The sequence below is a fragment of the Danio rerio genome, chromosome 4 (genome assembly GCF_052040795.2).
Source record: "Danio rerio strain M-AB ecotype USA chromosome 4, GRCz13ab, whole genome shotgun sequence".
NCBI lineage: Eukaryota > Metazoa > Chordata > Actinopteri > Cypriniformes > Danionidae > Danio > Danio rerio.
Genome location: NC_141024.2, coordinates 72,170,369 through 72,187,500, shown reverse-complemented (window position 1 = coordinate 72,187,500; position 17,132 = coordinate 72,170,369). Strand labels below are relative to the sequence as shown.

At 36.0% G+C, this 17,132-nt stretch overlaps 1 protein-coding gene and 1 long non-coding RNA gene across 2 annotated transcripts in view; both read right to left on the bottom strand.

Moving 5' to 3' along the window:
• Positions 1-441, bottom strand: part of rab21 (RAB21, member RAS oncogene family) — a 31,501-nt gene extending 31,060 nt beyond the window's left edge. The window contains 1 exon segment of the mRNA NM_001076665.2: positions 99-441. Coding sequence (NP_001070133.1) covers positions 99-230 — 132 coding nt within the window. The 5' untranslated portion in view covers positions 231-441.
• A 4,799-nt stretch (positions 442-5,240) lies between these two features.
• On the bottom strand, positions 5,241-8,135 carry LOC148682551 (uncharacterized). The gene is made up of 4 exons (XR_015942889.1): positions 7,955-8,135; positions 7,163-7,277; positions 6,442-6,547; positions 5,241-5,467 (listed from the first exon to the last, which is right to left on the bottom strand). It is a non-coding gene; the product is annotated as an uncharacterized LOC148682551 (long non-coding RNA).
• Between the last annotated feature and the right edge of the window lie 8,997 nt (positions 8,136-17,132).

The window sequence follows — 17,132 nt, the reverse complement described above, 5'->3', positions numbered from 1 at the left end:
CTATTATTGACAGAGATATCGGCGGTGAAGCCACAAACGCCAGGCTCACACATGTATATAATCGCCTGGGATTACAGTATGCCATGGAGCTGTCTCACCTGAAGCGTGGTGATGTGTTTGTCGTTGAATTTGTTCTCGCAGTATCGCAGCACCAGGGATGTTTTCCCGACGCAACCCTCGCCCAGCAGCACCACCTTGAACGAGTACGTCTTCCCTCCAGCCGCCGCCATGGCCAAACTCTCGCCCGACGGAAGAAAAACAAAGCCTGATTCGAGCCTCTAACCTCTCACGGCAGCCATAGAGATCTACAAAAGACGGCGACGAACGCACAAAAGAGCCAGCGATCCAGGCTTCGCGCTAAATCCTCGCTGATTTCTCCTGGTAAACTCTGTTTCACTCCTGATGAAGATCTGCCATCAGTATAATGGCGTTCAGCTCTGTGGCGTCACGGCGAGCTGGTCAGGTGATTAAGTGCGCAGTGGTGACGTTTCTCCTGGAGGGGGCTCGCGGTGGCCCGGAGACACACTCAAAACAAATACTTTCTGCTGCCTGTTCAAACTACGTATTTAAAATGAGCGGGAAAAGTCTTAAATACTTCTTCCGTCTTTCGTCTTCATCTTCTGAGACTAATTTGTATACGCATCTCCTCCTAGACCATTCATACTACAACCACCAAACTCTTAACCTCCACACTATGCTGAATTAAGCTGCCATCTTTCCCAACTGGTCTGACTTACAGTTTACCGAACACTGACCCGGAAAATTCTGAAAAGTCCCATTGACTTAACATTGGACCAAACTTTGTGAGCTCAAAACTTTGTGCCACACTGTCATACAGACTCATTTAACTCATTTAACCAATCTGCCAATTACTGATGGCCTTTTAACTTACTAGCTACACCCTAGCAACCACTAACAGCACCCTAGCAACTGTCCGAGTTCAATTGCAAAAAAACTGCCATTGACTTTACATTAGACACACTGACGGCAAACTGATCATACTAGCAACATGCTAATTCATAATAAATCCATGCTAACGACATGCTAGTTTATACTGGAAACATGCTAGCAACATGCTAATTCATACTAGAACCATGCTAATAACATGCTAATTTATGCTAGAAACAAGCTAGCAACATGCTAATTCATACTAGAACCATGCTAATTTATGTTAGCAATTGCTTAGCAAGTGGTTGCAAGGTGGTTCTTTGAGTGTTTTGACTGGTTGTTAAGGTGTTGCTAGACAATTGCCAAGGTGTTCTGGGTGGTTGCTAGGCTGTTGCTAGGGTGTTCTGTGTGGCTGCTAGGCAGTTGCTAAGGCGTTGCGAGGTGGTTGTTAAGGCATGGTCTAGGTGTTGCTAGGCAGTTGCTAAGGTGATCTAGGTCATTGCTAAGGCTAAGGTGTTGCTAGATGGTCGCTAGGGTGTTCTAAGTGGTTGCTAGGGGGTTGCTATGCGGTTGCTATGGTGTTTCTAGGTTGTTGCTAGATGGTTGCTAGGGTGTTCTAAGTGGTTGCTTGGAGGTTGCTAGGTGGTTGCTAAGGTGTTGCTAAGCGGTTACTAAGGTGTTGCTAGGCAATTTCTAGGGTGTTCTAAGTGGTTGCTAAGGCGTTGGTAGGTGGTTGCTAGGTGGGTGCTACAATGTTGCTAGGTGGTTGCTAGGCGGTTGCTAAGATGTTGCTTGGTAGTTGCTAAGGTGTTGCTAGGCAGTTGTTAAAGGGTCACGAAACACCAAAACACATTTTTTGAGCTGTTGGCAGTCGTATATGTGTCCCACACTGCTAAAAACACTATTAGGACACCTATATTTCACTAAAAAGTGTAAATTGGTTGTTTTGCTACGTGCTTGCTATTGTGTTCTGAGTGGTTGCTAGGTAGTTGCTAAGGTTTTGCTAGGCGGTTGCTATGGTATTCTAGATTTTTGCTAGGGTGGTTGCTATGGTGTTCTTAGTGGTTGCTAGGCGGTTGCTAAGGCATTGCTTTGTGGTTGCTAAGGCTGTGTTAGGTCATTGCTAAGGTGTTGCCAGGGGGTTGCTAGGGTGTTGCTAAGTAGTTGCTAGGTGGTTGCTAGGCTGTATCTAAGGTGTTGCTAGGTGGTTGCTTAGGTGTTGCTATGCTTCTGCTAAGGTGTTTGTGTGGTTGCTGGGCAGTTGCTAACATAAATTGGGATGGTTCTAGTATGAATTAGCATTACGCTAGCATTTTTCTAACATTAATTAGCCTGTTGATAGCATGTTTCATGAATTAGCAAGTTAGCATTAATTACAGTGAAAAATGCTGGGTTCCACACAATCTATTTGTGTTGTGACAACTTGAAGGAATTAAGTTAACATTACTTTTTACCAATATAAGTGGATTGAACATAAAACAATGAATTTATCCAAAAACACTCAAGAATTGTGTTGAGCTCATTTTAAATAAGTAGTTTGAACAAACGTCAAACATCATCTTTGAGTGCATTGGGTAAGTTTATTTGATTACCGCTGTTTATTTTCATCCATTACTTTCATTTTAAATGCTCTAAAACATCCGCTTCGTTACAAAAATGACTTTATTTTAACATAAACAGGATCAAATTGAACACTTTTCTTAGTCTGTGTTCGGCTGCTTTGACACAATCTACATTTTAAATAGCTAACTTTAATTTATACAGTAATGAAAGCCGACTGTGACTGGTCCACCCTGATGTAAGTTGTAAATAAATCACTTATCCTTAAAACCTCTCCAGTTAATAATTATTTTCCATAATCTTAGTTAAAAATACATCGTTCAGTCACTCCGCATGGTAAGTGAAGTAAAATGGCGTCAGCGAGAAGAGTATATTAAGCTGACTGAAGTGTAAAATATCCAGGACTTATATACAGTTGAAGTCAGAATTATTAGCCCCCTTTTAATTTTTTGTCTTTTTTAAATATTTCCCAAACGATGTTGAACAGATTCAGGAAATCTTCATAGTATGTCTGATAATATTTTTCCTTCTGGAGAAAGTCTTATTTGTTTTATTTCGACTAGAATAAAAGCAGTTTTTAATTTTTTTAACACCATTTTAAGGTCAATATTATTAGCCCCTTTAAGCTATATTTTTATTCGATGGTCTACAGAACAAACCATCGTTATACATTAACTTGCCTAATGACCCTAACCTGCCTAGTTAACCTAATTAACCTAATTAAGCCTTTAAATGTCACTTTAAGCTGTATAGAAGCGTCTTGAAGAATATCTAGTCTAATATTATTTACTGTCATCATGGCAATAATAAAATAAATCAGTTATTAGAGATGAGTTATTAAAAATATTACGATTAGAAATGTGCTGAAGAAATCTGCTCTCCGCTAAACAGAAATTGGGGAAAAAATAAACAGGGGGGCGAATAATTCTGACTAAATCAGTGTTAATAAGGTCAGACTTTTAAAAATTACACCTGCTCAGCTGCTCTTTACACCATTGGTGTTAGTCCGACACCACAACATTAACACTTCACTCTTAAACTTTTTAAAGGCCCGATCAAGCATTTTTAAAAAAAAAATATATAATAAAAAGTGTTAACATATTAGCCGCTTTCACACAGTGATACCGGTAAATTTCTGGAAAATTTCCGGAACGACTTTACCGGTATATTCAAAAAAGCGCTGTTCACACAGGCGAGGACGTTACGGAAATTTTCCGGAAAAGAGCATTCACACATCCATTCCAAAATACCGGTAAATTCTGACATCATTCACCACAGATGAGCCTTAAACGGCTGCGCTTGTATTTGTAAACATTTGACTAAATGACAAACTCTGTGGATAATCAATATTGTGAACAACTTTCGCAGGATCACTTTCGCATGTCGAGATGTTCATAATATGTGCGTGTGCAGGCGCTCACAGGCTGTTTCACAGACACACGCAAAACTTGAAGGTAAACAAACAACAGCTTATCATAAGCATCTCATCGATGATTATTTATACAGTTGGCATTAAGATGAACATATAAACGTGATCTGACTAACTTCTAGCAGCTAAATGCGTCTGGGATAATATTCAAAGGCTTTTATTCTCATAAACTGCGCGGACGTAAATGCGTCTGACTGTTCTGATTGGCTAAAGCAGACGTCTCACGTCAGCCCGTTCTAGATGTGCACGCGCTTATTACGGCAATCGTCCTTCTGCATTCACACAGCGCAGCATTCCGGCAAATTACCGGTAACGTTACAACTTCTCTTTCCGGAAAATAACCAGAACGAATTTACCGGTATTTTCAAAAAGGACCTGTTCACACATACAACCTTTCCGGGAAATTGCCGTTAATTTTCCGGAAAGGTCTGTATGTGTGAAAGGGGCTATTGTCTATTTCCTTGCCCGCTAACGCCTAGCATGATAGCGATAAAGATAACAATAAAATCATTCACAGTGTAAAAGAACCACAACTATAAAGATACAGAGCAATGTCACTGATATCAGTTTCATATTGATTTTTTCACAGCTGATGATCGATAAAACCCTGTCAGCCAATCAAATTCATTAAATTTAAAATGCTCGCAGGCTCAAAATGGCCGAGGACACTGCAGAAATGCTAATAGCTATGGGATATGGCAAGTGTTCACAGCAGCTTTTGTTTTTCACACCTTGGAAACCACAGCACATGAGACAACCAGACCCTTATATTGTTCGTCAAATGCAGACACAAATATATATTTATCATTATATTGATACTGTTTTTCTTGTGAATGGACCTTTACTCTGGGGATTATAATCAAGTGATAGCCATAGACAACAGTTTAGACCAAAATATATGAATCAATTAGGAACTCAATTGAAGTCAGAATTAATAGCCCTTCACTGTAAACGATTTCTTGTTAAATTAACAGTAAGTTACTGGCAACAATTATCCGGTAGCTGCTGTATTTCATAAAACAGTAACATTACTGTAATACTAATTACATTAGTATTAGATTTACTGTAAAATGTAATACATCATTTTACTGTTTTCTTTTTTTACTGTAACACCAATTACAGTAGTGATACACATACTGCAAAACTGAAAACAGTATTTTACTGTACATTTTTACCATGCAGAACTACGGTATTTTAACGTTACTTTCATTATTACTGTATAGTATTTTACAGTTATTAAATGTTATTTTATTGTATTTAATAGTGCTACTTTATAATGAGCAATGAGCAAAAAAATTTCAAAAATTGCACAAATATTATTTTAACTGTTCAAGAAATACAAGAAAAATTAAGAAACTGAAACTTTAACTTCACAATAAAAGTTTATTGTGTAAACCCTACTGAAACAGTAGCAATTATTCAATATAACACAGCAACAGAACACTAATGAACAATTGATAATTAAAACCATTCAACAATTAATGTATCAAAAAGTATTAAAATTTAAAAAACAGGTGAAAATACTGCTACAAGACAGGAAATGATGAGGAAAAGGGACAGTGAAAAAGGGCAGCAGCACTTCTGATGATCCTGCAAAAATGACAAGCAAAATCAATCACTGGAGTAAAAACTAATCATGCCTCAAATTATTTCATTCATTCAAAAACCAAACACCGCACTAGTGTTTTATATATATAAACACAGTTTTTTTTTTATCATTTTTGTTGGCAAAATAGTTTGTTGTCAATTTACAATTACACTAACGTTAATGGGGAAAAGATCCGTCAAGTCAAAACTAGTCATTAATTAGTCTTAACTATAAACTATAAACTAGTCTTCACATAATGTCTGACTCTGTATAGCTTGAATATCTAATTCCATGATCACACTACTAGTGCTTCCACCGATTTAAGAGGGGTGAACACAGTTCATTCTGACCTTAAGAGGCTACATATTTAAAATAAATAAATAAAATAATCTAATTTAACGTGACTAATGTTAATCAAGTACTTTTAAGCTTTTAACATGTGAAAATTCACTTCTAACTTACAGACAAGATTGCGTTAGAGAACATGAAAGCCGTAGGTGATATTTTTAAAATAATGCTAATGATGAGTTGCTGACATTTGGTTCGTATAAAACTAAGTGATCACTAAGCATTCATTTTTGGCAAAATCTGCCGAGAGGCGCAGCGACACGACAAAATGTGTTAAAGTTGAGCAAAGAACTGTAGAGTAGTCAAGCGATCTACTTCATGAAATGTTTGTGGTAATATTTTGCGGTCAATTTGTATTACTGTATTTCAATATGCAGTGATGGCATGTCAGTGAGACAAATAAATCTTTATTAGTTAATAAATAATAAATCATTTGGTTCAATTTTTTTTTTTTTACGAACACCTCTCCAGTGACATTTCCTCAAATTAAATCATCATGACGTTACTGTGCACAGCATCAATTTAAATACCAAATTTTTTAAAACAGTCACTGCTGATTACAAACTAACATTAAAGATAGGCTTACAGAAATCCTGAATGCATGATAATATGAAGATTTATTACTCACTGATGTCGAAGCACTTCGTCAGAGATGTAGACAGGACAGAATATGTGCCATCAAATGAGCTCTTGTGCAGTCTTTGTTGGACATCAAGGTAGTATGTTCACCCACACTGTAAAAAAAAAAAAAATCTAAATAATCAAAAAAAAAAAACAATAATTTTATTTATTAAATACTTGCTTACCCATATATAGATGTAAAAGTAACCAAAATAAATAATTTATTAAAATGTGAGGGATACTAAGCATATTTGGTCTACAGAGAGAAGTAAATGTTTACTTTCAGCATTGATCCTAATGAATCTATTTCTGAACTACATCCCACCTCGCCTCTGAAACAGCATTTTTGAGCATTTAGATCAGGGGTGTTCAACCCTGTTCCTGGAGATCTACCTTTCCGCAGAGCTCACCTGCAACCTTGATCAAGAACACCTGTCTTTATTTACCAAGTGCTCCTTCAGATACTATTTAGTTGGTTAGTTGATGTTTGATCAGGGTTGGAGCTAAACTCTGCAGAAAGGTCGATCTCCAGCAACAGGGTTGAGCACCCCTGTTTAAGACAATGAAAAATAAGACATCTAGATGATATTTTATATTCAATAATTTGTTGTGAAATTTAAATGGCTTCTATTCAGTATATACATAAAATAAAATTAGAATAAGAATAAAAAAATAATACACTATGCCAAATAAAATACTTCAGATCTAAATAAAGCAGGTGTTTTTACCTAAAGGTTCCTTTCCTCCAGGTAGTTTAGCTGCAGATCGCTCCACATCTATGCTTTATTTGGTTCTTGACTTAAGAGTAACTGGTGTCACATTCCAGGTCCATCACAATCTGAGCTAAAAAGACAATATGGCAAAAGACAAGACACATATAAATAAGTCTCAGAATAAAATATTTAAAAGGATATTTTACTATTCTGCCACCATTACTCCATGTGTTTTTAACCAGTTAGAATTTCTGTTGAACACTAAAGCAGATATTTTGAAGAATGTTAGAAACCTGTAACTATTGACATCCATATTTTAACCAAATTTCTTTAAAAAAATATACGAGTTTGATGTTTAATGGAACAAAAAAAAATCTAACTATTTTGAAACAAGTGGAGGATGCCAAAGATGCTATTATTTTCATTTTTGGGTGAACTGTCCCTTCAACTTATGACATAAAAAAACCAATATTGAACCAAGCTTACAGTTTCCAGGCTGTTTGAAAAAAACAAACACGGCCAGTAAAATTGCTAATAAACACAAAGACTAGTTATGGTAAAAAATCTGTGTCTAATATTTACTCAGCATTTGATAGCCAAATAGCCTAGCCATGGTTGTTTTATTAATTAATTCATTTTCTTTTCGGCTTAGTCCCTTTATTTATCTGGGGTCACCACAGCGGAATGAACCGCCAACTTATAAAGCATTTGTTTTATGCAGCAGATAACCTTCTAGCCCCAACCTATCTCTGGGAAACATCCACACACACTCATTCACACTCATATACTACGGACAGTTTAACTTACCCAATTCACCTGCAACGCATGTCTTTGGACTGTGGGGGAAACCGGAGCACCTGGAGAAAACCCACGCGAACGCAGGGAGAACATGCAAACTCCACACAGAAACGCCAACTGACCCAGCCGAGGCTCGAACCAGCGACCTTCTTGCTGTGAGGCGACAGCACTACCTACTGTGCCACCGCGTCGCTACTGGAAGAAGAAAAAGAGGTTGTACATAAAACTCCTCACAACAAATCAGTGAACAAATTGACATTTCAAAATCTAATCAAAATGAGGAAGACATGAACATTACCTTGAACAATCAAGTGAGGAGTGATTGGTAGCATCAGCTTTTTAACATCAATTGCTGTAGCTGCAAAAAAGAAATATAGAGTAAAGATAAGAGTAAAATAAGACTTAACATTTAATAATCTAAATCTATGGTACAACCATACCAATCTGTATGCGGTTAAAATAAATTTGTATACAAATCATTCCCTACACCTGAACACCAAAAATAAAATGTACAATTAATGATACACTAACGTTATACAATAAGCTCATTAACCAGTGAGAAATAGACAATTAATATGAATTATGTTAATATTAACATTAACTTAAAAGACATGAACTGAATTTTATTATCAGCTCAATTTAATAAAACAGTTTAGACTTGTTTCATTGTGAGTTTAGTTCAAATAACTTACAGTTAACAAATCTAACCATAATGATAACTTAGTCATAATGACCACATGAAGACCAGAGCTTACCTTAACGTTAAACGTTTAACTTTTCATGGTGACTTTGCCTTCATCTCAGTGTTGTGCTGAAATAGAAAATGCAGTTAATGTTACACTGAGAAAAAGTTATGTTTTTTTTTTCAGGTAACGTTAACGTTACTATGGTCAAAAACTCACTCAATATAAACTCACTGTACGTTATCTAATACCTCGCAAACACTACAAACACGGTCTGGCGTCGAATAACGTGACATAAGAACCTAACTTACAACTAAAGTAACTTGGTTAATTATTTTAAATTACACACACACTACACAGAAATATACACAAAACAAAACTTTAACGGACAGAATTTGACTTTTAAACACTTACCGAGGATGAATTCACTGGAGGAAAAGGCGACAGGTGGATTTCAAATTAGGATAGCCGTTTGCCTGGTGAATGTCGAATCGACTCTGTTCGGTTCAATAAATCGGCTCCTTAGAACAGTAAAGAGTCGAATCCGCCTAAAACTGATTCCTTTTCGTATATTATTGTAAGACACAACAATGAATCATTACTATATCGTTATACTACTCGGCCACACACATTTATACACATATTGCTGAATGTGCTAGTAAACACGTGTGATAAAATAATTCTCGAGCAAACAGTTCAATCCGATTCGGTGTCGTTTGAGTCCTGAACCGAACCATTGCAAACGTGATATTGATTAAATAGTAATATTGTTTTTTTTTACTTTACCAGCGAAAATATTACATATATCTGACTTTAACAATAAGAATAAGGTTCGCTTGAAGTGTTTTGAGAATTAATATTTTTTTTTTCTCCCAGAATTCATTTTACACCAATAAGCAAATAGTAATGGCGGAAGAGAATCCAGATCGTGTCATAAATATTGCGTTTAATATGTCACGAAATGAAGTTTTAACAGTTTTTCATGCGAGAATGTAGTTCTTCCAAACTCAAATCTGTGGTTTGTTTATAGATATAATGACTACTTTTAAGTGTGCTTTGCCGATAGGGGAGATTCTGACCTCCAGGGGATGACGGCGCTTTATCACTCATGTATCCGGCAAACCTCATGCTTTAATCGGCTTAGACATTATTGAGACATGCCCCTGTCTTCGATGGCTCTATAATGAATGTGTTATAAAATAAAGTTTTAACAGTTTTTCATGCGATAATGTTGTTGTTTTAAACTCAAGCCTGTACCTTATTTATAAAGATGATGCATATTTTAAAATGTTGTTTTGAAAATGCGGAGATACGTGACCTCTACGGTGGCCAATGGGCGCCCAATATTTATGAATCCGTCTAAAGCAGGTTGGTCACTCTGACATTTAAGCTGACTTTGAAATCATTTTGTGTGTTTAACAGTCTTTAGTTACGTGAATCAATTATTTTTGTTTCAATTTACGTTTTGGTTTAGCACAAAGTTATGTTTATTTAATATTATTTAATATTTCCATGTTACCTTATAAAATGAAGGTGCAGTGCACCCAAAAATGGAAAACCAAGGGACGGTTTAATGCACTGAACAGTCTGAAGAAACTGGTTAGGTTATTAACTTCACAAAATAATTTGTCAAAAATAAATAAACATAATAATCATAATATATATAGTGTGTGTGGAGTTGTTCTTGGTCATTTGCAGTACTGTATTTAGATACACAGTAACTGATTTTTCCCAAAATTCATTGTAAAATCTACAGTAGCATACTGTTAACCATGTTCACAGTATAGAAAAGTTGAAAATACATTATTATACTGTGAAAACAACAATATATACAGTAACACACTGTGCACAGCTTATACAGTAAGAAACTGTTGAGAAATGCAGTATAATACTGTGAAAACAACAGAAATCGTTTACAGTGTTCTGTTTATTTTTCCCATATTCTTCAAGACGCTTCTATACAGCTTAAAGTGACATTTAAAGGCTTAACTAGGTTAATTAGGTTAACTAGGCAGGTTAGGGTAATTAGGCAAGTTATTGTAAAATGAGGGTTTGTTCTGTAGATTATCGAGAAAATATAGCTTAAACGGGCGATTAATATTACCTTAAAATGGTGTTTAAAAAATTAAAAACTGCTTTCATTCTAGCTGAAATAAAACAAATAAGACTTTCTCCAGAAGAAAAAATATTATCAGACATACTGTGAACATTTCCTGAATCTGTTCAACATCGTTTGGGAAATATTTAAACAAGAAGAAAAAAAATCAAAGGGGGGCGAATACTTCTGACTTCAACTGTATGTCTAAGTAATCAAACCATAAACAGAGGGATAATAAATCTGGCCAATCAGAGATCCCATCCGGGCTGGCTCTTCCTGCTTCTCACAAGTTTTATTTCCATTCTATCAACTGGTTAGTTTTGGGGCAGTCGGAAGAGACAGCAGTTGCTGGACACAGTCATATGACAACAGCAGCAGATATAATCCACCAGTCCTGAACTGACCTGCTTCCTGTAGAAATAGAGGTGTGTAGATGTAAGCAGTGCAATAGAACAATACAAAAGGTGTAGGCTTATATGCTTTGAGGGATTAATGAAGAACTCAAACATGGCTTTAAATTAAACGTGCATATTCCATGAGGTAAAAAAAAAAAACAATTACAAACTAAAGCTGCAAGCAGCGATGATAGGGACCTCGCACTTGGCTTACCTCCACCCGGTGGCCTCAGGATGAACAGCGAACAACATTAATTTAAGCCGATATATATAAAGAACCTGAGAAAATCACAATTTATGCCAAACTTCCTCCTGTCAGCAGGTGGCGCTATAACTGTGACTCTAGATTGGCATGTAGATACCATCAGTAGAGGAATCTTATTAACCATGTGAATTTTCAGGCAGATCGGACATTGTGTGGCTGAGTCATAATAACTCCTGTTTCGTGGCGAATGGTCGAAGTTTGCGAGGCCGCCACGGACACGCCCTTCGACGAAAACTCTAGATCTTCTCAATTTAACATCGCCAAGGCCTTTAGATGACAAAACCTAATTTGGTGTTGATCGGATAAAATCCCTAGGAGGAGTTCGTTATAGTACAACGCCTGAAAATGGCAACAAAAAAAAAAAAAAAAAGCCACTTTTTTGCTGCAGGAAGTTAAAAATATCCGACTTCCTGTTGGGTTTGAGATTTTGCTCCAAGAGACTTTTTTGTATGTTTTGGCGTGTTTGAAGTGTGTGCCAATTTTCGTATGCGTGTGTGATTCGTAGCTTGGGGGCTAGTTCATTTAATGTTTATAGTTGGCGCTGTCGAGTCATTTTGCCATGCCCACTTCTGAAACCCATCAACCGATCATTTACACCGTGTTTGGTGTGTGCGCAAAAGTTTCATGAGTTTTCGAGCATGTTTAGACCCTCAAAACTCCTCCGATTAGGGGTGGAATAATAATAATAATAACAATTAATAATAATAATAAGGCGACGCAGTGGCGCAGTGTGTAGCACGTTCGCCTCACAGCAAGAAGGTCGCTGGGCTGCTGGTTCGAGCTAGAGGTCTGCATTCCCGCGGCCGCAGGACCCGACCAGATTTCTGCGGCGCGGGAATAAATTTACGAATAAATCGCGGGAGCGGTCGGTAAAGGGTTTAATTTGGGACAGGAGCGGGCTGTCGCAGATATTACTATGCAAATGAGAGAGAGAGAGAGCTTTGCCTGTGTGTATGCTTCGTGCTTGTGTGTGTGTATGTTAGTGCGCGCGCGCAAATGAGAGAGAGAGAGAGAGAGCTTTCCCACATAGCAAACTACACTCGGGCCAGTTCCGGCTAAATTATCGCCTGCCGGAGACTTACCACTCGGCCCGGCTCCGGCTGCCGGACTCGGGCCGGATGCTTGTGGACTCACTGCCCGATTCCAGGCCGAATCAAGCGAGCCGACGCTGCCACATCCACGCCGGAATCGGCCCGAGAGTAATGTGCGCTGCGACCCGGAGCTAGCGGGACTCAGTATTTATATACCTTTATATAAAACCTTTTGGTATTACATTGGTACTTGATACATGGTATTACAAGCCTTTGAGTTGATATAACAGCAAACGCCTGTGTGTCTGCTTGGTGCTTGTGTGTGTGTTAGTGCGCGCGCGTATGAGAGAGAGAGAGCTTTGTCTGTGTGTGCTTGGTGCTGTGTGTGTGTGTTTATATATGTGTATAGCTGGTTGATTTTCAGTTTTGTTCTCCCCCGCTTTTTAGCGGGATCGGGCGCAGCAGGCAGAAAACAGGGCGGGTCGGGCAGCGGGACAACAAATTGTTAATATAAGCGAGAGCAGTCGAGTTCGGGCTAAAACCTGGCGGGAGCGGGATTCAAAATTTAGTCCCGCGCAGATCTCTAGTTCGAGCCTCGGCTCAGTTGGCGTTTCTGTGTGGAGTTTGCATGTTCTCCCTGCGTTCGCGTGGGTTTCCTCCGGGTGCTCCGGTTTCCCCCACAGTCCAAAGACATGTGGTACAGGTGAATTGGGTCGGCTAAATTGTCCGTAGTGTATGTGTGTGTGTGTGTGTGTGTGGATGTTTCCCAGAGATGGGTTGCGGCTGGAAGGGCATCCGCTGCGTAAAAACTTGCTGGATAAGTTGGCGGTTCATTCCGCTGTGGCGACCCCGGATTAATAAAGGGACTAAGCCGACAAGAAAATGAATAATAATAATAATAATAATAATAATAATAATAATATAATAATAATTATAAAAAAATAAATAATAATAAAATGATAATATAATAATAAAATAATAAAAATATTATTAATAAAATAATAATAATAAAAATAAAATAATAATAATAATAATAAAATAATAATAATAATAATAATAACAATAATAATAAAGTAATAATAATAAAATAATAATAATAATAATAACAATAATAATGACAATAATAAAATAATAATAATAATAATAATAGTGATAATAATAATAATAATAATAAAACAATAACAATAATGATAATAATAAAATAATAATAATAAAACAATAATAATAATAATAATAATAAAATAATAATAATAATAATAATAACAAAAATAAAACAATACTAATAATGATAATATTAATAATAATAAAATAATAATAATAATAATAATAATAAAAATAAAACAATACTAATAATGATAATAACAATAATTATAATAATAAAATAATAATAATAATAATAATAATAATAATAATAATATAATAATAAAATAATAAAAATTATAATAATAAAATAATAATAATAAAAACAAAATAATAATAATAATAAAATAATAATAATAAAAATAAAATAATAATAATAATAACAATAATAATAAAGTAATAATAAAATAATAATAATAATAACAATATTAATGATAATAATAAAATAATAATAATAATAATAAAACAATAACAATAATTATAATAATAAAATAATAATAATAATAATAAAACAATAATAATAATAATAAATTAATAATAAAAATAAAACAATTCTAATAATGATAATAATAATAATAATAATAATAATAATAATAATAATAATAATAATAATAACAATAAAATAATAATAATAATAATAATAATAATAATAATAATAACATTAATAATAAAAAAACAGAGCAATTCCAATAGGGCCTACGCACCGTGCTCGGTCCCTGAAAAAACGTAGAAGCAACTATAAAAAAATGGACTCAACTTAAAATTGTAATGCAACTTGCTGAGAGCTTTTTTTAGTAGGCACAATTTAAAGTCAAGTGTATACTTAGTTTACAAGTTGAGGAAAAAAGAGCAAGTTACCTTACATTTTTAAGTGGAGTCAACTTTCCTGTGCATAAAAACATAAAACACTGTTGTTTACCATCATGTTTTACCATGCGCGAGAAATAACAATCAAACTATTTCATTTTTGCTTAAGAAACGAAAATAAAAGTAGCTTATGCGACTTGATTAATACAGAACTGTTTATTAGATTTATTTATCATATTCAGGGCAAGTATGAGTAACTGTAATTAAACATGACCTAAAATGAAAAGTTGTCCCTCACTTTACTTTTTAATTACTTTAATAGTTACTTTGTTACGTATTACAACCAACATCGATTATTTTCAGGACTGTTGAACAACTTAATAAACAAGCTGTGAAATATTTTGGCTATAAAATGACCAAAGAGTGCCGAGCGTTAATGATGTGTCAAACATCTTGTTACATAACCTGCGTTGGACTGAGTCACGGTCAGGTCTGGGGGCTTTCAAAACACCATATCTACATGTGAAGTCGGAATTATTAGCCCCGATGAATTATTAGCCCCCATGTTTATTTTTTCAACACATTTCTAATCATAATAGTTTTAATTATATTAACTAGGCAGGATATTGATGGTTTGTTCTTTAGACTCTCTATCTGAAAACAAATATAGCTTAAAGGGGCTAATAATATTGACCTTAAAATGGTGTTTAAAAAACTAATAAGTGCTTTCATTCTAGCCGAAATAAAACAAATCAGACTTTCTCCAGAAGCAAAAATATTATCAGACATACTGTGAACATTTCCTGAACCTGTTCAACATCATTTAGGAAATAATAAAACATTAAAATATATATATTTTATATATATTTTTATTTATTTAAAAAAAAAAAAAAAAAAAATTATATATATATATATATATATATATATATATATATATATATATATATAAATATATATATACAGTATATATATATATATATATACAGTATATTATAAAATATTAAAATAAAAAGGGGGGCGGATAATTCTGACTTCAACTGTCTATACGACAAGAGCGATTGAGCAGCAGGAGCGCGGTAACCCTCTGACTAATCGCGTAAAATACATCTGATCTATTTTGGGCTGTGCATTTTGGCGTGGACACTTGCTGCTCCACGGTGAATGTCAGACATCAGATCGCCATGGCAACAGCAGAGAGCTGCATGCTCGCCACTAGCCGACGGACAGATCTGAACTCCACAGCAACAGAAACCAAGAGCATCCCATATCTCCTCGTGAGCGCTCATCGTCCTCAAAAAGTCAGTAAAATTGTAGAATTTGAGACGCCTCTCGTGGAGTCAGAAGAAGAAGATGCTAATTCATGGAGGAATCACTCAGCAAAAAACATGACACTGCAGTCCTGATTTGTTATTACCACATTTTATAGATGCTAAACTTATGTTAATTCCAGTGACTGAATAAACTCTACTTGATTAAACCTGAAAATATCAATAATTATTATTTATTTTTATATAGTGCCTTTAAAGGTTCAGGACACACTGGTGTACTTTTTTTTATATATTAACAGATGTGTGTGTGTGTGTTGAGCATCAGTTAAGACAATAGCCCCTTTCACACAGTGATACAGGAAAATATCCGGAAAATTTACGGAACGACTTTACCGGTATGTTCAAAAAAGCGCTGTTCACACAGGCGAGGACGTTACGGAAATTTTCTGGAAAAGAGCATTCACACATCCATTCCAAAATACCGGTAAATTCTGACATCATTCACCACAAATGAGCTTTAAACGGCTGCGCTTGTGTTTGTAAACATTTGACTAAATTACAAACTCTTTTGATGATCAATATTGTAAACAACTTTCACAGGATCATATTCGCATGTCGAGATGTTCATAATATGTGCGTGTGCAGGCGCTCACAGGCTGTTTCATGGGCACACGCAAAGCTTGAAGGTAAACAAACAACGGCTTATCATAAGCATCTTATCGATGATTATTTGCACAGTTGGCATTAAGAAGAACATATAAACGTGATCTGACTAACTTCTAGCAGCTAAATGCGTCTGGAAAAATATTCAAAGGCTTTTATTCTCATAAACCGCGCGGACGTAAATGCATCTGACTGTTGTGATTGGCTAAAGCAGACGTCTCACGTCAGCACGTTCTAGACGTGCACGCGCTTATTACGGCAATCTTCCTTCTGCATTCACACAGCGCAGCATTCCGGCAAATTGCCGGTAATGTTACAACTCCTCTTCCCGGAAAATAGCCAGAACGAATTTACCGGTATTTTCAAAAAGGACCTGTTCACACATACAACCTTTCCGGGAAATTGCCGTTAATTTTCCGGAAAGGTCTGTATGTGTGAAAGGGGCTAATGTGAGCACCTGTCAGCTTTAATTGTGGGGAAAACTGGATAATTTTGTGCTTTTGTCAGCTAATTTCAGCTTCCGGGTTTAAAATGATTTTTGGGGCGGGATCAAAATCGGCGACGTAGCGCAGTACTGCAAGTGCAATGATGACACGTCGGTTTCTCATTATTATTCATAGCGGAGTTTTCTTATCCTATGAGAAGAGCCGGCTGCTTAATTATTCATGAGACCTGCCAGAGAGCCTACTCACACTATGCCATCCGTACCGTGCCCAGGCCCGTTTCCCGGATCGTTTGAGAAGTGTGAGTGCGCTGAATCGGGCTCAAGCACGGTTCACTTGGCCGGCCCTGGCCCGGTTGGAAGAGGTGTGCCTGAGCGTGGATCACTTGGGCTTT